We start from the raw sequence: 18,002 nt of genomic DNA, 5'->3' as shown, positions 1-18,002 counted from the left end.
CCTCGAGTCTGTGAGGCAAAAGGAAAGTTCCCACAGAGGGGAAGAGGAAGGGCCTGTGCTATATGCTGTCCCTCAGATATCAGAAGGGGTCCATCAGGGGCTGACATCAGGATTTTAATTTTACCTTGATAATCATTGTCTACTATGGTGGGCGTTACTAAAAGTCCCTGCAGGGAGCTTGAGGCCCGCCCTATAATTAGAAAAAACATGCCTGGGGGTGGAGGACCATGGATCCCGGTATCCAATATGACTGTTCCTTCCTCTGGTGTTAAAATCCGGGTGGAGGAGGAACAGAGGTCCAATCCTGCACTCCCTGCTGTCGCTCTGCAGAGGCTTGAGGTGGAGGAGGGTTGATGAATGGATTGTGGTATCCGGCCTGCATTTGTGGGGTCTGCTGTGGGGGATGGTAGGGGCCCCGCAGGGGGGCCCCTTGCCCGTTTCCCTGAACCGCAGGAACCTGCTGTGAAGGGGGATAAAAACTCCGCAAGGGAGCTCCCTGTCCGTTCCCCTGAATCGCAGGAAGAAGCTGTCCTGTGGCATCGTACTTAGAGCGACATTCCTTCGCCCAATGATTCCCCCGTTTACAATGTGGGCATAGCCCAGGTACAGTCGGCTTAGGCAAATTGAATGCTTGCGGAGGGTCTGCGCTGTTAGTTCCCTCAACGCAATTTCTACCAAAATGTCCAGGCTTCCCGCACTTAAAACAGGATTTGGGAGAAACCTGTCTTGCGGCCGCAGGGTTGAGCGCTGCGCCCATGGCCAAACTGATGGACTTTGAAAGTTTATGCTCAAAGGAGTCAACATCATTGCAAAGCCTAATCATGCCATGAAGATCAATCGCTTTCATTTTTCCCCTCAACGCAGCCTTACAAGCCGAGTTAGCATTCTCAAATGCAAGCTGTTTTACAATCACATCATCAGTGCCGTTTTCTCCCAAAATTCTTTCTGCAGCTTCCAAAAGTCTGGCCACAAATTGTGCATACGGCTCACTGGTTCCTTGAACGATCTTAGCAAGGGAAGTACCTACAGAGTTAGAGGGAGGAATGGCTCGCCAGGCGGCCAAAGCAGCTTGTGTGAGCTGGTTAAGCAGCCCTAAGGGCAGCGCTTGTTGTTTACTTTTAGCTGCATACCTCCCTCGACCCGTCAGTTTATCCAAGGTCCATGAGGCTGTAGCTGCATTTTGTTTGTTAACATCAGCCTGGGCTTTCAGTTTTTTAACCAGCTCAGCTTTCCAGGTTAGATATTGGGCACGGGAGAGGACTGACTGAGCAACTTTTGTCCATTTAATGGGAATAAGATTTCCCCCTTGCCCCAACCCTTCAAGCATAGACAATGTGAATGGAGCTGCAGGGCCATAATTTTTGACTGCAGAATGTAGCTCTTTTAGATGTTTCAGTTTGAGGGTCTTAACAATGCGAGAACCATCTGTTGGAATGTCTTCCCGTGCTTCCTCCTCCCCTTCAGACTGAGACTCTTCCCCATCCTGTCCATCCTCATTGTCTGAGGTGGAAGATTCTGCCTGGGTGTTAGGGGCTGTTCCCTGAGATCTAGTCATCACCGGGAAGGTGAGACGATGTTTAATAGGAGCAGAGCGAGTCTTGGGGGGACGGGCTTTAGCAGCTCTAGTCTGGGGAGGCTTAGCTGGAGATTCCTGTGATGTAGAGGGTGGTAATGATGGTGTCAGTAGATCAACCTGCAAGGTCTGAATCTGAGTAGTCAAATCCTTAAGTTCTTTCTGCAGGGAAATAACGCCTCTCAACTGGGTTATTTGACTGGCAAGGGACCGTTTAGTGGCCAGTAGGCTATCGACACCAGGAGTCTGAGAAGGCAAGGCCATAGCAAAGGAAGAGGCTGATGGCTGGATCTGACAATTATGGAGGGGCACATAAGGAGGAGGCTGGGACCATCTAAGTCTCTGAGGAGTATTCCTTCTCTCATGAGTCCTGATGGGAGCTACAATGGATGGATTATGTCTTCCCCTCTCATAAGTAATTGTCTCACCCTCGAGATCAATTTCAACGCCAGAATCCAACCAATCATTGTTCTTTTCCTCAGGAATTACTGGATACAGGGAGGGTGGAGGGAAAGTGGGGGGCGCAGAAGGTTTGTCAATCAGCGGTGGATGAAGTTTTTTATCTCCAACCTTCCCATCCACCAGAGAGGAAGCTGAGGAACCGAGTTCCTCTCTCTTAGATGAAAAAGACGGAGGCACTTCTCCAAGGAGAGTCGCTGATTCTGACTCCTGTCCACCAGAAATAAAATCCTCATAAAGGGCCAAGAGATGGGATGCTTGCCCTTCCTCTCCTGAATCCTTAAGAATATCTCTAATTATACCATAAAAACTGAAAAATGATTTAGGGACCTCTTTACCATTTCTTAAATGATCATTAATTTCTTTACCTACCTTTTTCCATGTCAGGGGATGAATATCTGGCCCATGTACAATCAACCAAGGGCACTTCTCTTCCAAGTAACAGAAGAAGTTCAAAAGGTCCTTTTTCTTTACCCTTATTCCCCTTTCCCGAAGACTGCTCTTTATCTCTCTCATAAAGAGGGCCTCTTTAGAAGCCGACTTCCCCATTTTTAACTCGGACAGCCGAACTTACCTCAAGACGTTGCACGGGTGATGCAGGATGTCTCTACCGTTGATGCTCCGGAGCCTTTCTTTCTAAATGGGGGCTGTCCGGCGACCACCGTCCCTCGAGCCCCACGTTGGGCGCCACTTGACCCGTCCAGCAGGCCAGGTTATTTATGGGTCTCGAGGGGGCATCACCTGAAAATAATGGGGGGCGAAAGGGAAAGGAAGCCAAGCGCGTAAAGAAAGACAAAGTCAGTCTGAGATGCGTCAAGGCTCCGTTTATTGCAGGCACAGTTTCATTTTTATAAGGCAGTTCTTGCAGGGAGGGGGTGAGGGCAGAGGGGAATGGAAGACTACCAAGCCCCAAGTGCCCAGGTCAAAGAGGAAGTAACTGTCTTGCTTCTATAATCTATATGGCACATCTTGCGGTCACATTGCTGTGAAAACTATGCCACAGCTGTCTGCACCTTTCTGCAGCAGACTGGTTATGTAACAAAGGTGTGAAAATATGAAGGAGGTGCGAAAAGTTGGCCAGCTCCTCTGGCTTGGGGGTCTTTTGGTCCCTCACAGAAAACAATGTCTATTTTCCTCTCCAAACTTGTTAAGTTAGATTTGTAGATATATTTATTTCAATGGTAGTATTGTAATGGAATTTGTATGGAAACAAGTTTGAAACCAAGCCCCAAGTTGTTGCAATTTGTTCCCGTTAAATTCAAAACATGATTGCAAATTCCATGAAAACAGGAAGATTGGTTGGGCTTGAACAATCTTTGTCGGTCACTGATGGTACTGCCAGTTCTTAGTGTGGGCTTTGCTTTCTTAAAGCTGCTTCCTCCTTGGTCAGAAACTGTTTGCTTTTTCCTGCAGCACATCCACATGTAGGGACACGAAAGGAAAAATCTAAAGAATTCCTTTAGTTCTATTTTCTTTAACATCGCCTGGCAGGAAACTTGACAACCTTCTCACTTCTCTGAAGTATAATCACCGAAGATGTTTCTATTTGAGTCTTTGAAAACTATTGAGAAGGCTTCCCAAACACCAGAAGGGTACAATGTATCACTTCATCAACCTGCACATTGTCCCACTGGGCATCAGAATTTGTGACTCTCCAAAGGTCTATTCAGCAAAGTCAAGATTCTAATATTAAGCATTAAAAGATATTTATTCCAATTACATTTCTAGTTACAGTTTTCTTTTCTCTCTTGAAAAAGAAGAGATCAAAACTTCCAACTTATCTTCCTATATGCACACTGATTGCAAATTCAGTTGCTGTTAAAAGGAACTAAAAATACAAATAACCCATAGTCGCACACTCATTTAAAAAAGTTATATCTCTTCTACTTTCATAAATATAATCTTATCTTTTGTGTGTGACCAACATTCTCATCATTCTTCCTCTATAATGTTCAAGGGGACCCAGAGTCCACTAAGAATTTCAGTCTTCACAACTGACCACAGGGTATCAAGCCAGTACAACTACAAACCAACCCATATACCTAAGCCTCGGAGAACATCATAGAAAGAAAAAGTGGAAAGACTGTAAGAGCCAGAGGATCAGGATGTTTGATGTGAGACTGTGTTTTCTCTATGTTACAGGGAAGCTGCACTTGTAAAATCTCAACAAATGGTTGTTTAAACAAGACATGAACAATGATAATACCAGTTGGTATGCCAGTGTAGAGAGCGGAAATCTCACAGGGTCCTACATCAAGATGAAGAGTTAAAGCAATTAGTGGATGCCAAGAGAAGAAATCAAAAATCGGTCTTTCTCCAGGAATGAGCCCCCTAATTTGTTATCCAGTGTGTGTGCAGCTTTATGTATCTGGAGTTGCAACATTTCTGACAGGTTTCCAAGTACATTATTTGGAGAGAGTTATCTGCATAGTACATGCAGGTGAGGGTCTTTGGTTGCCAAGCGCATTACAAGAGGATTGTGTGCATAGCCCAAGTCAAGTGGAGTACTTGACTGCCATTATTTACCTACTCTGCCCACATTTTGGACTTTTAATACTTACTCTCACTTCCTTTCCTTTGGTAACTTATAACTCACTGCTTGCTATAGATCTCAAAAGCCACTCTGTCATGTTTTACTTTAATTTTAGAGATGTTTACAATTTAGGTACTCAGGCCATGGTATTTTCTTTCTTATTGTTTTTATTAAGTTATACATTTTTCTCTGCTCCCCTTCCTTCCTGCTGTGAATATCATCCTCCCCTCTCCCTTTTACCCTCTCTCGTTATCCCCTTTCTCACAATTTACTCAGGAGATCTTGTCTTTTTCTCCTTCCTATGTAGAACCATGTATGTCTCTCTTAGGGTTCTCTTTGTTCTGGGTTGTGAACGGTAGGCTGGTATTTCTTTGCTTTATATCTAAAGCCACTTATGAGTAAGTAAATATTATATTTGTCTTTCTCATTACCTCACTCAGTATAGCTTTTTCTAGATCCTTCCATTTGCCTGCAAATTTCAAGATTTTTTTTAACCACTGTGTAGTATTTCATCGTGTAAATGTACGACATTTTCTTCATCCATTCTTCAGTTGAGGGGCATCTAGGTAGTTTCCAGTTTCTGGCTATTACAAATAATGTTGCTATGAACATGGCTAAGCTCATATCCTTGTGGCATGAGTGAGAATCCTTTGAATATATACCCAACAGCAGTATTACTGGGTCTTGAGGTAGATTATTTCCTAATTTTCTGAAAAATTACCATACTAGTTTCTAAAGTGGCTGTACAAGTTTGCACTCCCACCTACGTGGAGAAACAGTCTCCATACCCCAGATCCTCACCACCATAAACTGTCATCAGTGTTTTTGATCTTGGCCATTCTTACAGGTGTAAGATGAAATCTCAGAGTTGTTTTGATTTGCATTTCTCTGATGGCTAAAAATGTTGAGCATTTCCTTAAGTGTCTTTCAGCCATTTGAGATTTGTTTGTTGAGAGTTCTCTGTTTAGGTTTTTACACCCCCCTTTTTGGGTTATTTATTCTTTTGATGTCAAGTTTCTTGAGTTTTTGTATATTTCAGAGACCAGTCCTCTGTCCAATGTGAGGTTAGTGAAAATCTTTTTCCACATACTATTTTCTAATTCATTCAATGAATAGATCCTGAGCTCACTAAAAGGCTAGGTATAATGAATGTTAAGGCATAAACACAAAAATCTCTACTCTTGTCTAATTTGCAATAACAAGTAAGTGTTGTAGAAGGAGCAGTAGACTGCATTCCTGCCGGGATCCTGGCTATCTTACCCACGAAATAATCACAGAAACTGTATTCATTTAAACACTGCCTAGCCCATTAGTTCTAGCCTCTAATTGGCTAATTCTCACATCTTGACTCAACCCATTTCTAATAATCTGTATGTCACCACGAGGTCGTGGCTTACTGGGAAAGATTCAGCATGTCTGACCTGGCAGCTTCATGGCAAGCGGCTCTCTGCCTCTGCCTGACTCTGCTTTCTTTCTCCCAGCATTCTGTTCAGTCCACTCCACCTATCTGAATTCTGCCCTATCAAAAAGCCAAGGCAGTTTCTTTATTAAAAATGAAAGTAACACATAGACAGAGGCCCACCTACTCCATTTCCCCTTTTTCTGTTTAAACAAAAAGGAAGGCTTTAACTTTAGCATTGTAAAATTACATATAACAAAACAGTTATTAAGCAAGAATTACAGTTAGAATATTTATATCTACTTTATCTTTTATCATAACTAAGGAAAACTATATCTATTCTTCAACTTCATCAAAGACTCCAGAAGGATATAATACTACCTAAGTAAACAAGAAATATGAAACTTCCAAACTCTAGAAATTACAGAGACATCTCGCTGCCTGGACAGTCACCCAAAGTTCCTCTGTACCATTGGGGCATCCATCTTTGGCCTACAGGCTCATAGTATCCAGCAGACTTTTCCATGAAGCAGGAAATTTCAAAGACAGTTCAGTCACTATCTGCTGTGTCCTGCAGAATGTCTCGCAGACTCTTTCATGAATCAGGAACCCTGAAGGATCATCTCACCTTTAGGCAAGTTCAGCAGTCCTCTCTCTGTGGGTTCTTTATGTCCAGTTTATGCAACAGTCCAGGCAAGAGCAGTTTCTTGCCCAAATGGCTATCAAACTCCATAAGGAGCCTCTTCAATGCCCATCTTCCTCTTGAAGTAGCTGGTGCTGCCAGGAGCAGACGTGTCTCATTGTCATGAAAAGCCCTAAGTTATTAAAACATTTAAAATGCCATATTCTGGTCTTTGAAAGATATGAAGAATGCCTATTTAACTGAAATATATCTCTTTATATCTAGAAAATCTAACTAACATGACTAAAAGCTTGACTATTATCAATGATTATCCACTAACAACCTATATTTCCTAGTTATACATTACATTTTTAAAATGAACTATACAATCACAATACCTTAATCAAGATCAGAAATACATATAACAAAATTGACCTTAAAATCCATACCAATGCAAATTATTCATATCTATATCAAAGTGTCAGGCATGACTCTTCATCATCCAATAGAGACATTTATCCAGAACAATTAAAAGTGTTAAAATATTTGTGTTTAACTTGCCTAGCCTTTGGCACTATCACATCATCAGTCATTGAGTTCAATCCAGTTTCCTGGCTACTGATGCTTTTGTAGAATCACCTTTAATATCACTGTAAAGGGCAAATGGTGCCACTTAATTTACTACCAGGTAGTGTAAATGGGACACCATATCCTGGACTCTTTCGTAACTGAATTCTCAGTGAGCTGGAGCAGTAGAGAATTTGAACAAATGCCTTTCTTCTGAAAATAAAATAAGCCTACCATGGGCCGATAACATATATTACAGTTAAAATTTGTAATTGTTTAAAGGAATACTTTTATGAGCTGAAAACCTTATTTAAATGTCGACAAAGATTCAGGTTTGTTTGCTTTTAGATTATTTATTGTGTTCTATGTGTATGAGTGCTTTGCCTGCATATATGTGCACTGTGTGCACGCCTGATGCTCATTGAGATCAGAAAAGGGCATTTGATCCTTTGGAAGTAGAGTTACAAATGGTCGTGAACCACCAGGCTAAGAACTGAACCGTGGTCCGTGCCATCTCTCTAGCACTTTTTTTTAATTTTATTTTATTTTATTTTCAAAGTTTATTAAATTATAAAAGTTTCCATTTCTGCCCCTCCTCCCAACACCCTCCCACTCCCCCCACTCCCCCTCCTCCTCCCTCTCCATCCCTAAGAGCAGTCAGGGCTTCCTGCCCTGTGGGAAGTTCAAGTTCCTCCCCCCTCCCTCCAGGTCCAGGAAGGTGAGTATCCAAACAGACTGGATTCCAAAAATCCAGTATATGCAGAGGAAACAAGTCCCAGTGTCATTGTCAATGGCTTTTCAGAAAGACTCCGGGCCAGCCACATTCAGAGAATCTAGTTGGATCACGTGCTCGTTCAGTCCCAGTCCAACTGGCCTTGGTGAAGGTGAACTCTCATTAGATCAGTCCCCTTGTATCAGTGGGTGATCGCACCCCTCGTGGTCCTGATTTCCTTTTTCATGTTCTTCCTCCTTCTGCTCCTCATTTGGACCTTGGGGGGCTCAGTCCAGTGCTCCAATGTGGGTCTCCGTCTGTATCGCCATCCATCGTCGGAAGAAGGTTCCCTCTGGTCTTGCCTTCTTTGCTCACGTTCTCTTTCCTTCTGCTTCTCGTTTGGACCTAGGGAGTTAAGTCCAGTGTTCCAATGTGGGTCTCTGTCTCTATCTCCATCCATCGCCAGATGAAGGTTCTATGGTGATAAGCAAAATATTCATCAGTATGGTTATGGGCCAAGGCCGGTTCAGGCACCCTCTCCTCTATCCAGAGAACAATCTGGGGATCTCTCCTTGGATCTGGGATCCCATTTATAATCAAGTCTCTTGTAAACCCTAAAATGACTACCTTAGTTGAGATATATTCTTCCCTGATCCCATATCCATCTCTCCAGCACTTTTTTAAAACAAAATTTAAGAACTGAATGTTGGACTTAGAAATCTGGTTGCTTTGCAAGCAACACTCTGTAGCAGATGAACAACACTGCTGAACCCAATTTGAGCTTTCTACAGCAATAAAATCTAACTGATGCCATTGTCCTCTGCCCACGAGACAAGCCAAGACATGGGTTCAAGTAATATTTAAGAAGAAGAATGTTATGAAATGGTGGTAACAGCCACTGGAGAAAAAAAACAAATTTTATTCTAGACATGAATGGGAGTAATTGTATAATGTGGAAGATGGTCGTATTTCATGGAAAGATTTTCTTTGCTCCATTTGGAACTTTACTTCTGCCTGTGGTAGCAATAGACTCATCTGTGTAACATGAAAAGGCTGGGTCTGTTTATTTGGCTTTTCTGTCCTGCTCGGTTCCCCCAGCCAGCAGGTCCCAGAGAAAATCAACCGGTACCTTTTTCAGGGGGGCAGCTCACATCCTGCTGCTTCGGTGATCTGGGCAGGAGTGGGAGGAATCAACTTCCTCCTCCCCAGAATTCTCCTGCTCTCCTTGTATCATTTCCACTTCCTGTCTGGTTTTCCCGCCTACACCTCCTGCCTGGCCAATCAGCGTTTATTTAAAACATGGTTGACAGAATACAGACAATTCTCCCGCACCACTTCCCCCTCTTTTTTTAAAACAAACAAACAAACAAACAAAGGAAAATATCCATAGTCCAGTTTTGGGGAGTGTGGGCATAGTATTCCAGGCTACTTCCTGCTGGTTGGGGGCGCTGAAAATCTTATGGGGACCTAAAGAAAATTTAGAGTTATGATCAAGTCCTGACTGAAATATCCTGTGAGTCTTGATCATCTCAGGCAGCGGTCTTGAACCTATTCTGGATGAAGAACTCAGACATCTGGGCCATCTGTTCCAACCGGAGATTGCTCAGGTGGTCTCCCTTGGTCAAAGATGATTTTTTGTAACTCTGAATAAATGCAGAGCCTCTCATTTTCTGTGGAAACAAAAGCAAAATCTCTTCTCCAAAGTAACATACCTTTTGACTTCAATTCTGAAGCTAAGGTATTTTGGAAATACCTATTTTGGGTTAATTCTGCAGCATTTATAAGCAAATATCTTTTAGTAGCTGTTGCTCCTTCCTCAGCATTTAAACAATTCAAAGAGAGCATAATAGCATACAGTATCAAGATTCTCTGTGTATTTTCCATCTTTACGTGGCTTTATTTTAACCTCTATTTTTTTATTTTTATTTTTAACTTTTGGCTTTTTGAGACAGGTTCTCTGCATATCTTTGTCCTGGAACTCCCTCTGTAGATCAGGCTATTCTTGAACTCCCAGAGATCCGTCTATCTCTGCCTCCTCAGTGCTGGGATTAAAGGTGTCTGCCATCACACCTTGAATTTACAGAGGTCTGTCTGCCTCTGCCTCCCAAGCCTTGGGATTAAAGGTATGTACCACCATATCCAGTTACTCTCTTTCTTTCTTTCTTTTAAGGACTTTAAATCATTTAGAGGTTTTTTTTTTTTTTAATTTCTCTTTACTGTATCTCCCTCTCTCTTTCTGACCATGTGGGTCTTTAATTTGCTAAGGAATATGGAGAAAACAACAGTCAAAAGCTCCTATGGCTTTTCAAGGTCCTTGTCAGGAAGCAAGCTGCAACAATGTTTCCATAGGCAGGACAGCCTCCTTGAAAGAGTCAGAGTTTTCCCCGGCCCAGAAAGCCAGCATTTTAAAACAGCGCAGCTTTTTTCCTGCTAGGACTGAAAACCAAAATGCTTTACGCTAGTCTTTCCCAAGCTTTTTCAGGCTTTTTGTGGATTCAATTATCCACGTTGGGTGCCATTCTGTAACACATCTGCTCTCACAGTCATAGTCTACAGTCCTAGAGAATCAAGGACACAGAATTTTCAACTTCATCTCACCAAAAATTTGGATGTTTTCTAGGACTTAAACAGTTCCCCCGTTAAATTTGTGATTATCTAGTCCAGAATGCTTACATTTTGTCTTGTTAATAGTTACTTTTAAATATTTTGTGTATTTATCATTATTTAATTTGCCATCTCTCATCTGGTTCAGTACACACCCCGTAAGCCTCCTATTGTGACAGGCTGTCGTTTGCCTACTGAAGAATAAAGTGTAACCGCTAATATCGAGCATTTAAATATTTTTTGGGGGGTGCGGCTGGAACCCTCTTCTGACATCTATGGGCACTTTCAAACATATACTATTCACTTGTACACATGCTTAAATATTCTTTTTTAAGACTTAATTATGTGTTTTAGTGTTTTGTTCATAGTATGTCTGTGTACAGTGTGCATGTCTGGTGCTAACGGAGACCAGAAGAGGACATTGGATTCCCTGGAAATGGAGTTAATAGATGGTTGTGGACCGTCTTGTGGGTGTTGGAAACTGAACCTGGGTTTCCTGCAAGATCAAGTGATCTTAACTGCTAAGCCATCTCTCCAGCACAAAATTGATTGATTGATTGATTTAATCTGTTTGAGTGTTTTGCCTGCATGTAAGTGCACCATGTGCATGTTAGCGCCCACAGAAACCAGATGCTATTTTGGTGGTTTGAATGAAAATGACTCCTCATAGACTCATATGAAGTGGCACTATTATGAGGTGTGGCCTTGTTGGAGTATGTGTGATCTTGAAAAAAGTGTGTTTCTGGGGGTGGGCTTTGAGGTTTCAGATGCTCAAACTAGGCCCAGTGTGACTCTCTCTTCCTGCTACCTACTGATTGATCCAAATGTAGAACTTTCAGCTATGTCCCCATATCTGCCTATATGCTACCATACTTCCCGTCATGATATTAATGGACTTCTGAACCTGTAAGCTAGCTCCAGTTAAATGTTTTCCTTTATATGAGTTGCCGTGGTCATGGCATTTCTTCCCAGCAATAGAAACTCAAAGACAGAAGCTGGTACCAGGAGTGGGGCATTGCTGTGATAAGTCTGACCGTGCTTTTGTTTGGAGGAATGTAGACTTTGAGTCTTTGTATTAGAAAAAGAGTTGAACACTTTAAGTGGGGCTACTGGGTCATCCTAGTAGAAGCATGGAAGACAGTGGTGCTGAGGGTGATTTGAATTGTGGGAGCTGAGCTCAAGAAGTGTCAGAGAAGAAAATTAGTTGTGACCTAGCGACTAATTGTTCTTGCGATATTTTGGTGAAGAATGTGGTTGCTTTCTCTCCTTGTCTGCCTGAAGCTAAATTGAAGAATTATGAATTAGCAGCTTTAGCAGAGGACATTTCAGAACAACCTAGCATTAACTATGTTGTGTAGTTATTAGTGGCCAGTCATGTGCAGATGTATAATGGAAAAGGGAACTCGGAGCAAGGAAAAACACAAAATGTATAGTTGGAGAAGAGAAGGAACACCAGGAAGTTTAAACAAATTAAAGAAAAGCCTGATACTAAGTGGAATAAAAGGAGTGGTGACCTTAGAGCCAAACCTCATCCAGCTGAGCTTCTAACTTGTGAAAATGAATTAGAGAAAAGCTTAGGACCGGGCATGGTGGTGCACACCTTTAATTTCAGCGCTAACTAAACCATCTCCATTCATCTGCATCACCATGAGTTAGACATGGCTCCAGTGACAGCTACATGGCTCTCCTTGACTCTGTCTTTTTTCTCCCAGCATTTACTTTAGTTTTCCCTCCTAGCTCTTCAGAGCCACTGGCTGAAACAGCTTTATTAATTAAACAACAAAAGCAACACATATACAGAAGGACTTCCCACACCACTTGTGTACATGTATCTGTGCCTGTACGTCTGTGTATGTGTACCAGACACCTGAATATGAGGCCTTGTAGATATTAGGGAAACATTCTACCACTGAACTATATCCCCCAGTAAAAATTACCTAATATAAAATGTTAATGTGGGCTTAATTATTGTAAACCTTCCTGTGGTTAATTCTAAATCTTTCTAGAGTGAACATTGCTTTTCCTACTTTAGAAACAGTAACTCACCGCTGATACCTTTGCCAGCTGGCTTAGAAGCTGTCTGATCTGGCGTGGCTTAGCTTCCTCTGACCTTGACTTCTGCTTACGGTGCTGCAATGGTGCTGTGTTTATGTGTACCACTTGTGTGATTGCTGACCAAACACTACTCTTTATTCTATATTAATTATTATTAAAGTCTTCTTTTTCCTCATGAGAAAAGAATTTCGACTGTCATTTTCACTAAATGTTGACCCCTTGATATAGATATGAATAATTTGCATTGGTATGGAATTTAAGGTCAATTTTGTTATATGTATATGTATTTCTGATCTTGATTAAGGTATTGTGATTATATAGTTCATTTAAAAATGTAATGTATAATAAGGAACTATAGGTTGTTAACGGATAATTATCGATAATAGTCAATCTTGTAGTCATATTAGTTAGATTTTCTAGATATATAAAGATATATTTCAATTAGATAGGCATTTTTCATATCTTTCAAAGACTTCAGAATATGGCATTTAATGTTTTAATAACTTAGGATTTTTCATGGCAATGAGACACGTCTGCTCCTGGCAGCACCAATCTACTTCAAGAGGAAGATGGGCATCAAAGAGGCTCCTTATGGAGTTGATTAGTCATTTGGGCAAGAAACTCCTCTTGCCTGGACTGTTGCATAGACTGAACACAGAGAACACACAGAGAAAGAACTGCTAAACTTGCCTAAAGATAGGATGGTCTTTCAGGGTTCCTGATTTATGAGAGTCTACGAGACATTTTGCAGGACACAGCAAAAAATGACTAAACTGTCTTTAAATTTTCCTGCTTCATGAAAATGTCTACTGGATATTATGGGCCTGAAAGCCAAAGATGGATGCCCCAATGGTACAGAGGAACTTTGGGTGACTGTCCAGGCAGCGAGATGTATCTGTCATTTCTAGAGTTTTGGAAGTTGCTTAATTCTTGTTTACTTAGGTAATATTACATCCTTCTGGAGTCTTTGATGGAGTTGAAGAATGGTTAGTTATAATTATAGTTTTCCTTAGTTATGATAAAAGATAAAATAAATATAAATATTATAACTATAATTCTTGCTTGATAACTGTTTTGTTGTATGTAATTTTACTATGTTAAAGTTAAAGCCTTTCTTTTTTGTTTAAACAAAAAAGGGGAAATGATGGAGGAGGGTTAACTGTCTATGTGTTACTTTCATTGGTTAATAAAGAAACTGCCTTGGCCTTTTTGATAGGCCAGCCCTTAGGTGGGTGGAGTAGACAAAACAGAATTGTGGGAGAAAGAAAGCAGAGGCAAGCAGACACCATAGCTCTCCTCCCTGAGATGGACCCCCGGTTAGACTCCTCCCGGTATGCCACAGTCAAGTGGCAACACGCATTAATAGAAATGGGTTGAATCAATATGTAAGAGCTAGCCAATAAGAGGTTATAACTAATTGGCCAGGTAGTGTTTAAATGGATACAGTTTCCGTGTAATTATTTCGGGTAAAGCTAGCTGGGTGGTGGGCAGGGACGCAGCCTGCCATTCCTTCTACAACCCCTACCTAACAAATTTATCATTTATTTTGGAAATAAGAGCCTTTCAAAAGTTTCATTTGCTGTCCTCTAAAAACATCAAAAGTCATTGTGTGGTTCTTCCTCAAACCTTCAACCCTGCCAAGACCAACTCTAACACCTAATGCCCTCTCAGGATCCCAGCCAAGAGACTGCAAGAGCAATCTCTGAATTCCCAAGGGCAAGAGACCAGTGTTAACTTGCTAGATTTTCACTAAACAGAATCAACTCATCTTCTAGACCTGGCTAATGAAGATTCTTGCTTCTGTGTGCAAGGGAAGACCCAGAGAAACACCTGTAGGCATACTTGCCTGATGGGAAGCTTTGGGATACTCATCCCCAGCACCCAGAAGTGGTGAAGAATTGTATTCTCCTGGGACTTAGGCACCTTTGCATACGTTTCATATTCATCAGTCAAAGTTCTGAGTGCTTAATTGCAGCGGGAGTACCTTCCGCTGCTTCAGCTAATAGTCACTGAAGCTCAAGCCCACAGTGCTGCGGGAGCGCACTTCCACTCCGTCAGCCAATAGCAGCTGAAATACCAGCCCACTGGGGCGTGGTATATTTCTCTTTCAAAGAAGAGCGGCAAGCTTCAGCTCGGCCTCTTGGTTCCGGCTCTTGGTTCCGGCTCTTGGTTCCGGCTCCTGCTCCCGGGACTAGGCTCCCTTCCTGACGGTTTTATCGTGTATGTAAGTTTTACCCCCCAAAATAAATAACCCCTTAAAACATAACTGGTGTGGTATTGATTCGCCATTACTTAATGCTACAACCTGACTCAAGCTTTGACCTCTGAACAGATGCACCAGCTGGCTCAGCCTCAGTGCCAGAAGCAAATTACAGAGTGCATGATTGATGTATCCCCAAAGCCAGGTGAGAGTTGATAGAAACCAGGCTTTCTCTTTTCCAGAAATCATTTTACCTAGGGGAGCGGGGAGCCCCCGATGAGAGACCTGAAGCACAAGTTCTCATCCAGTTTTCCCTGGTACTCAACCTTTTCTTGGTACCATCGAAGTGCATGGAAACTTACTTCCTAGAATCCAAATGACCTGAAACTTCTTGGCATTTCGTGTGACAAACACTCCCTTCTTCCTCCCCGAGGAACAGACGTTGTGAGCCAATGCTGAGCCTTCCGTCTTTCATTCCCTTCATTCTTTCACAGTCTTGCCAGTTTTTAATGTTGCACAACTTTTGTACGTAAAGTTCTGTCTGATTCTCACGGTGAAATCTTCAGGTGACTGGGAGAGGTGCTGAAGACTTTACCTCAGATAGCAGGTGTTGATAGAGTTGATGTTATGAGACTGAGATGCCGTTCTTGAAGGACGGCAGGTGCAGGACTGTGGGTGTGGTACTCTGGCAAGCTTCAGGGGACGTGCAGAGTTGCTAGTGTGTGCCTAGGGTCTGTTTATGGAGTAAGGCTCTCCTCCAGTTACAGCAATGGGCAGAGTGGTGGTGTTGAGATGGGAGTCTAAACTTCCCAGCTAGGGATGGGCAAGGTAAGGAAGGATGGGGTTAGTGTCTTGAATTGAGCCTCCCTATCTGAAGTGGGACACAGAAAAGGGCTTGGGGAGGTAGGTGCGACTTGTGTTCCTTAGGCAGGTCACAAGAATGGGAAAAGATGCAGGGGTGAGTCTGGTAACCCTCTCTGGAGAGGAGCAGTCCTCAGGTAGTGAGGTTGGGTGTAGGTGGCACAAGTCTGGTATCTGGCTACAGAAGGTACCAGGTAAGCACAGAAGGATAAGTGGGGTTGGTGGAATTGGTGGAGCTGAGTGTAGGGGGTGTCTAGGTATCTTGGATAGGGATAGGGCTGGGGCTCTGGGACAGGGAGACTGCTAATCCCAGGACAATCTGTGCACTTTAGGGAAGTCTGGAGAGAGAGAGAGAGAGAGAGAGAGAGAGAGAGAGAGAGAGAGAGAGAGAGAGGAGACAGAGAACAAGGAAAGAAAAAAATGATCCATAAAAGTGGAATTATATATTAAATAAGGGAAGTATAAACTGGGTTGGTGAGCAGTGTCTCCACGTGGTCCTCCACACAGGTGCCAGTGCTGTGCCTGCTTCTATGCCATCCACCTATGGCCCAGACCACATTTCTACCTCACAGGACATACGTGGCAAGCCTGTGGAAGTCAGAAAACTTGTGGTTCTCTCCTTTCACCATGAAGTTCTCAGGGGCTGAACTCAGGTCTCCAGGCTTGGCAGCAAGCGACTGTGCCTGCCTGAGCCGTCTCACCAGCCTGCTCTGTCTCCTGATTCAGTGCCTCCTGGTTCGAGACTGACCTCGGCCTTGCAGTACAACTCAAGATAACTTTGAACTCCTGATCTTTCTGTCTCCATTCCCAAGTGATAGTATCTCTGGTGTGTACAACCACATTCATTTTATGCTGTGTTAGGGATTGAACTCACACTAGGCAAGCACTCTACCAAGTGAGCTACATTGCTAACGTGCACCCATAACTTTAATGCTGATGTCTATCTTCAACAGAGCAAAAAACATTTGCTTTGATGTCTAAATCGGTGGCTGAGTGATGAGTTGCTGACGAATCAGAAGTACTTTGTACTTGATACAACACTTACAAATCAATCTAGGTACAAGGCTGGGCCTCACCAACTTTATTCCAGAAAATGAACTTTTATGTGTATTTGGGCTAATTAAGTTCATGGTTGCCAACTGGGAAGAATTATTAAGAAATTAAGGTATGAATCAGAGTGGTAATTAATTGTTGCCTTATGGGACACACCTAAGAAACACTCATGTTCTCTACATAAGCGCTTCCTGGTATTGAAGTAAAGAAAAGTGAATCAATGAGAGAGCTTTCATGTAAGTAATGGCAGACCTTTGTATTCTGTCTCTCCCTATAAAAAATGTCTTCAGTATTTGGAACTTTCATAGTTCCTTAGTCCAATGTTAAAACTATGGTTTAGAATATCAAATAATGGTAATTGGGATTAATTGTAATAGAAATGAATTCACAATGTGATTGTTCTTTGCTGGGAGTTCCATGCTAAGTAGTTAATTTTCACCAAATACTTGAATACTTTGATAGGATAGAAAGATTAAGTGAGTTAGGATAGTCACCTCCATATTAGTGAAACCAAAAGGAGGGAATCAAACACAGAGGTCTCTGAGATGATCAGACACTACCTCAACTCTCGCTATATATAATAGTAGTACCTAGAGACCAAACAAACACTTTGTGTTAGCACATTATCTTAAAAAACATTTTTTATTATTTTAAAATTGTGTGTCTGGGTGTAGGTATGGATATATACTTATGAGTGCATATGCCCATAGAGGTCAGGTGTCTCGGGTAGCAGTGGAGCTGCGGTTACAGTGATTGTGAGCATCCTGAGGTGGGTGCTAGGAACCACCCACATGTACATTTTATTCAGACAAGTTATTGTAAAATAACTATAAATTTTAATTTATAATTAATGCCAGCTAATAATGGTAACTATAATACTTTTCAATGAAGTGTTAGCATGTTATATATGTAAGTATATATTAAATATTCTTTATTAAGCCTTCCTTGGGGAGTCAACAAAGTCTGGCATACCAGGTTGAGACAGGACCAAGCTCTTCCCCCCATATCAAGGCTGAGCAATATATCCCACCTTAGGAAATGGGCTCCACAAGTCAGTTCATGCACCCGGGATAAGTCTTTATCCCACGGCAGATCAAGTCACACAACTGTCACCCACATTCAGAGGGTCTAGTTCAGTCCCATGCAGGTTCCCAGGTGTCAATCCAGAGTCCCTGAGCTCCCACTTGCTCGGGTCGGCTGTCTCTGCGGTTTCCCCATCATGATCTTGACCCCCACTTGCTCATATGATCCCTCCTCTCTCTCTTCGACTGAACTCCAGGAGCTCAGTTCAGTGCTTGGCTGTAGGTCACTGCATCCGCTTCCATCAGTTACTGGATGTGAGTTCTATGATGATGGTTAGGATA

General features: G+C 42.3%; 1 protein-coding gene across 1 annotated transcript; it reads right to left on the bottom strand.

Annotated features, from left to right (window-relative positions):
* Positions 1-268: 268 nt before the first annotated feature.
* On the bottom strand, positions 269-2,581 carry LOC148121921 (endogenous retrovirus group K member 10 Gag polyprotein-like). Its single transcript, XM_087907567.1, has one exon. It carries the CDS (start codon positions 2,579-2,581, stop codon positions 269-271), a length of 2,313 nt encoding a protein of 770 aa, XP_087763693.1.
* Between the last annotated feature and the right edge of the window lie 15,421 nt (positions 2,582-18,002).

This window comes from Myodes glareolus, chromosome 6 (genome assembly GCF_982192425.1).
Source record: "Myodes glareolus chromosome 6, mMyoGla1.1, whole genome shotgun sequence".
Taxonomy (NCBI): Eukaryota; Metazoa; Chordata; class Mammalia; order Rodentia; family Cricetidae; genus Myodes; species Myodes glareolus.
This window is presented reverse-complemented; position numbering and strand designations above follow the sequence as displayed.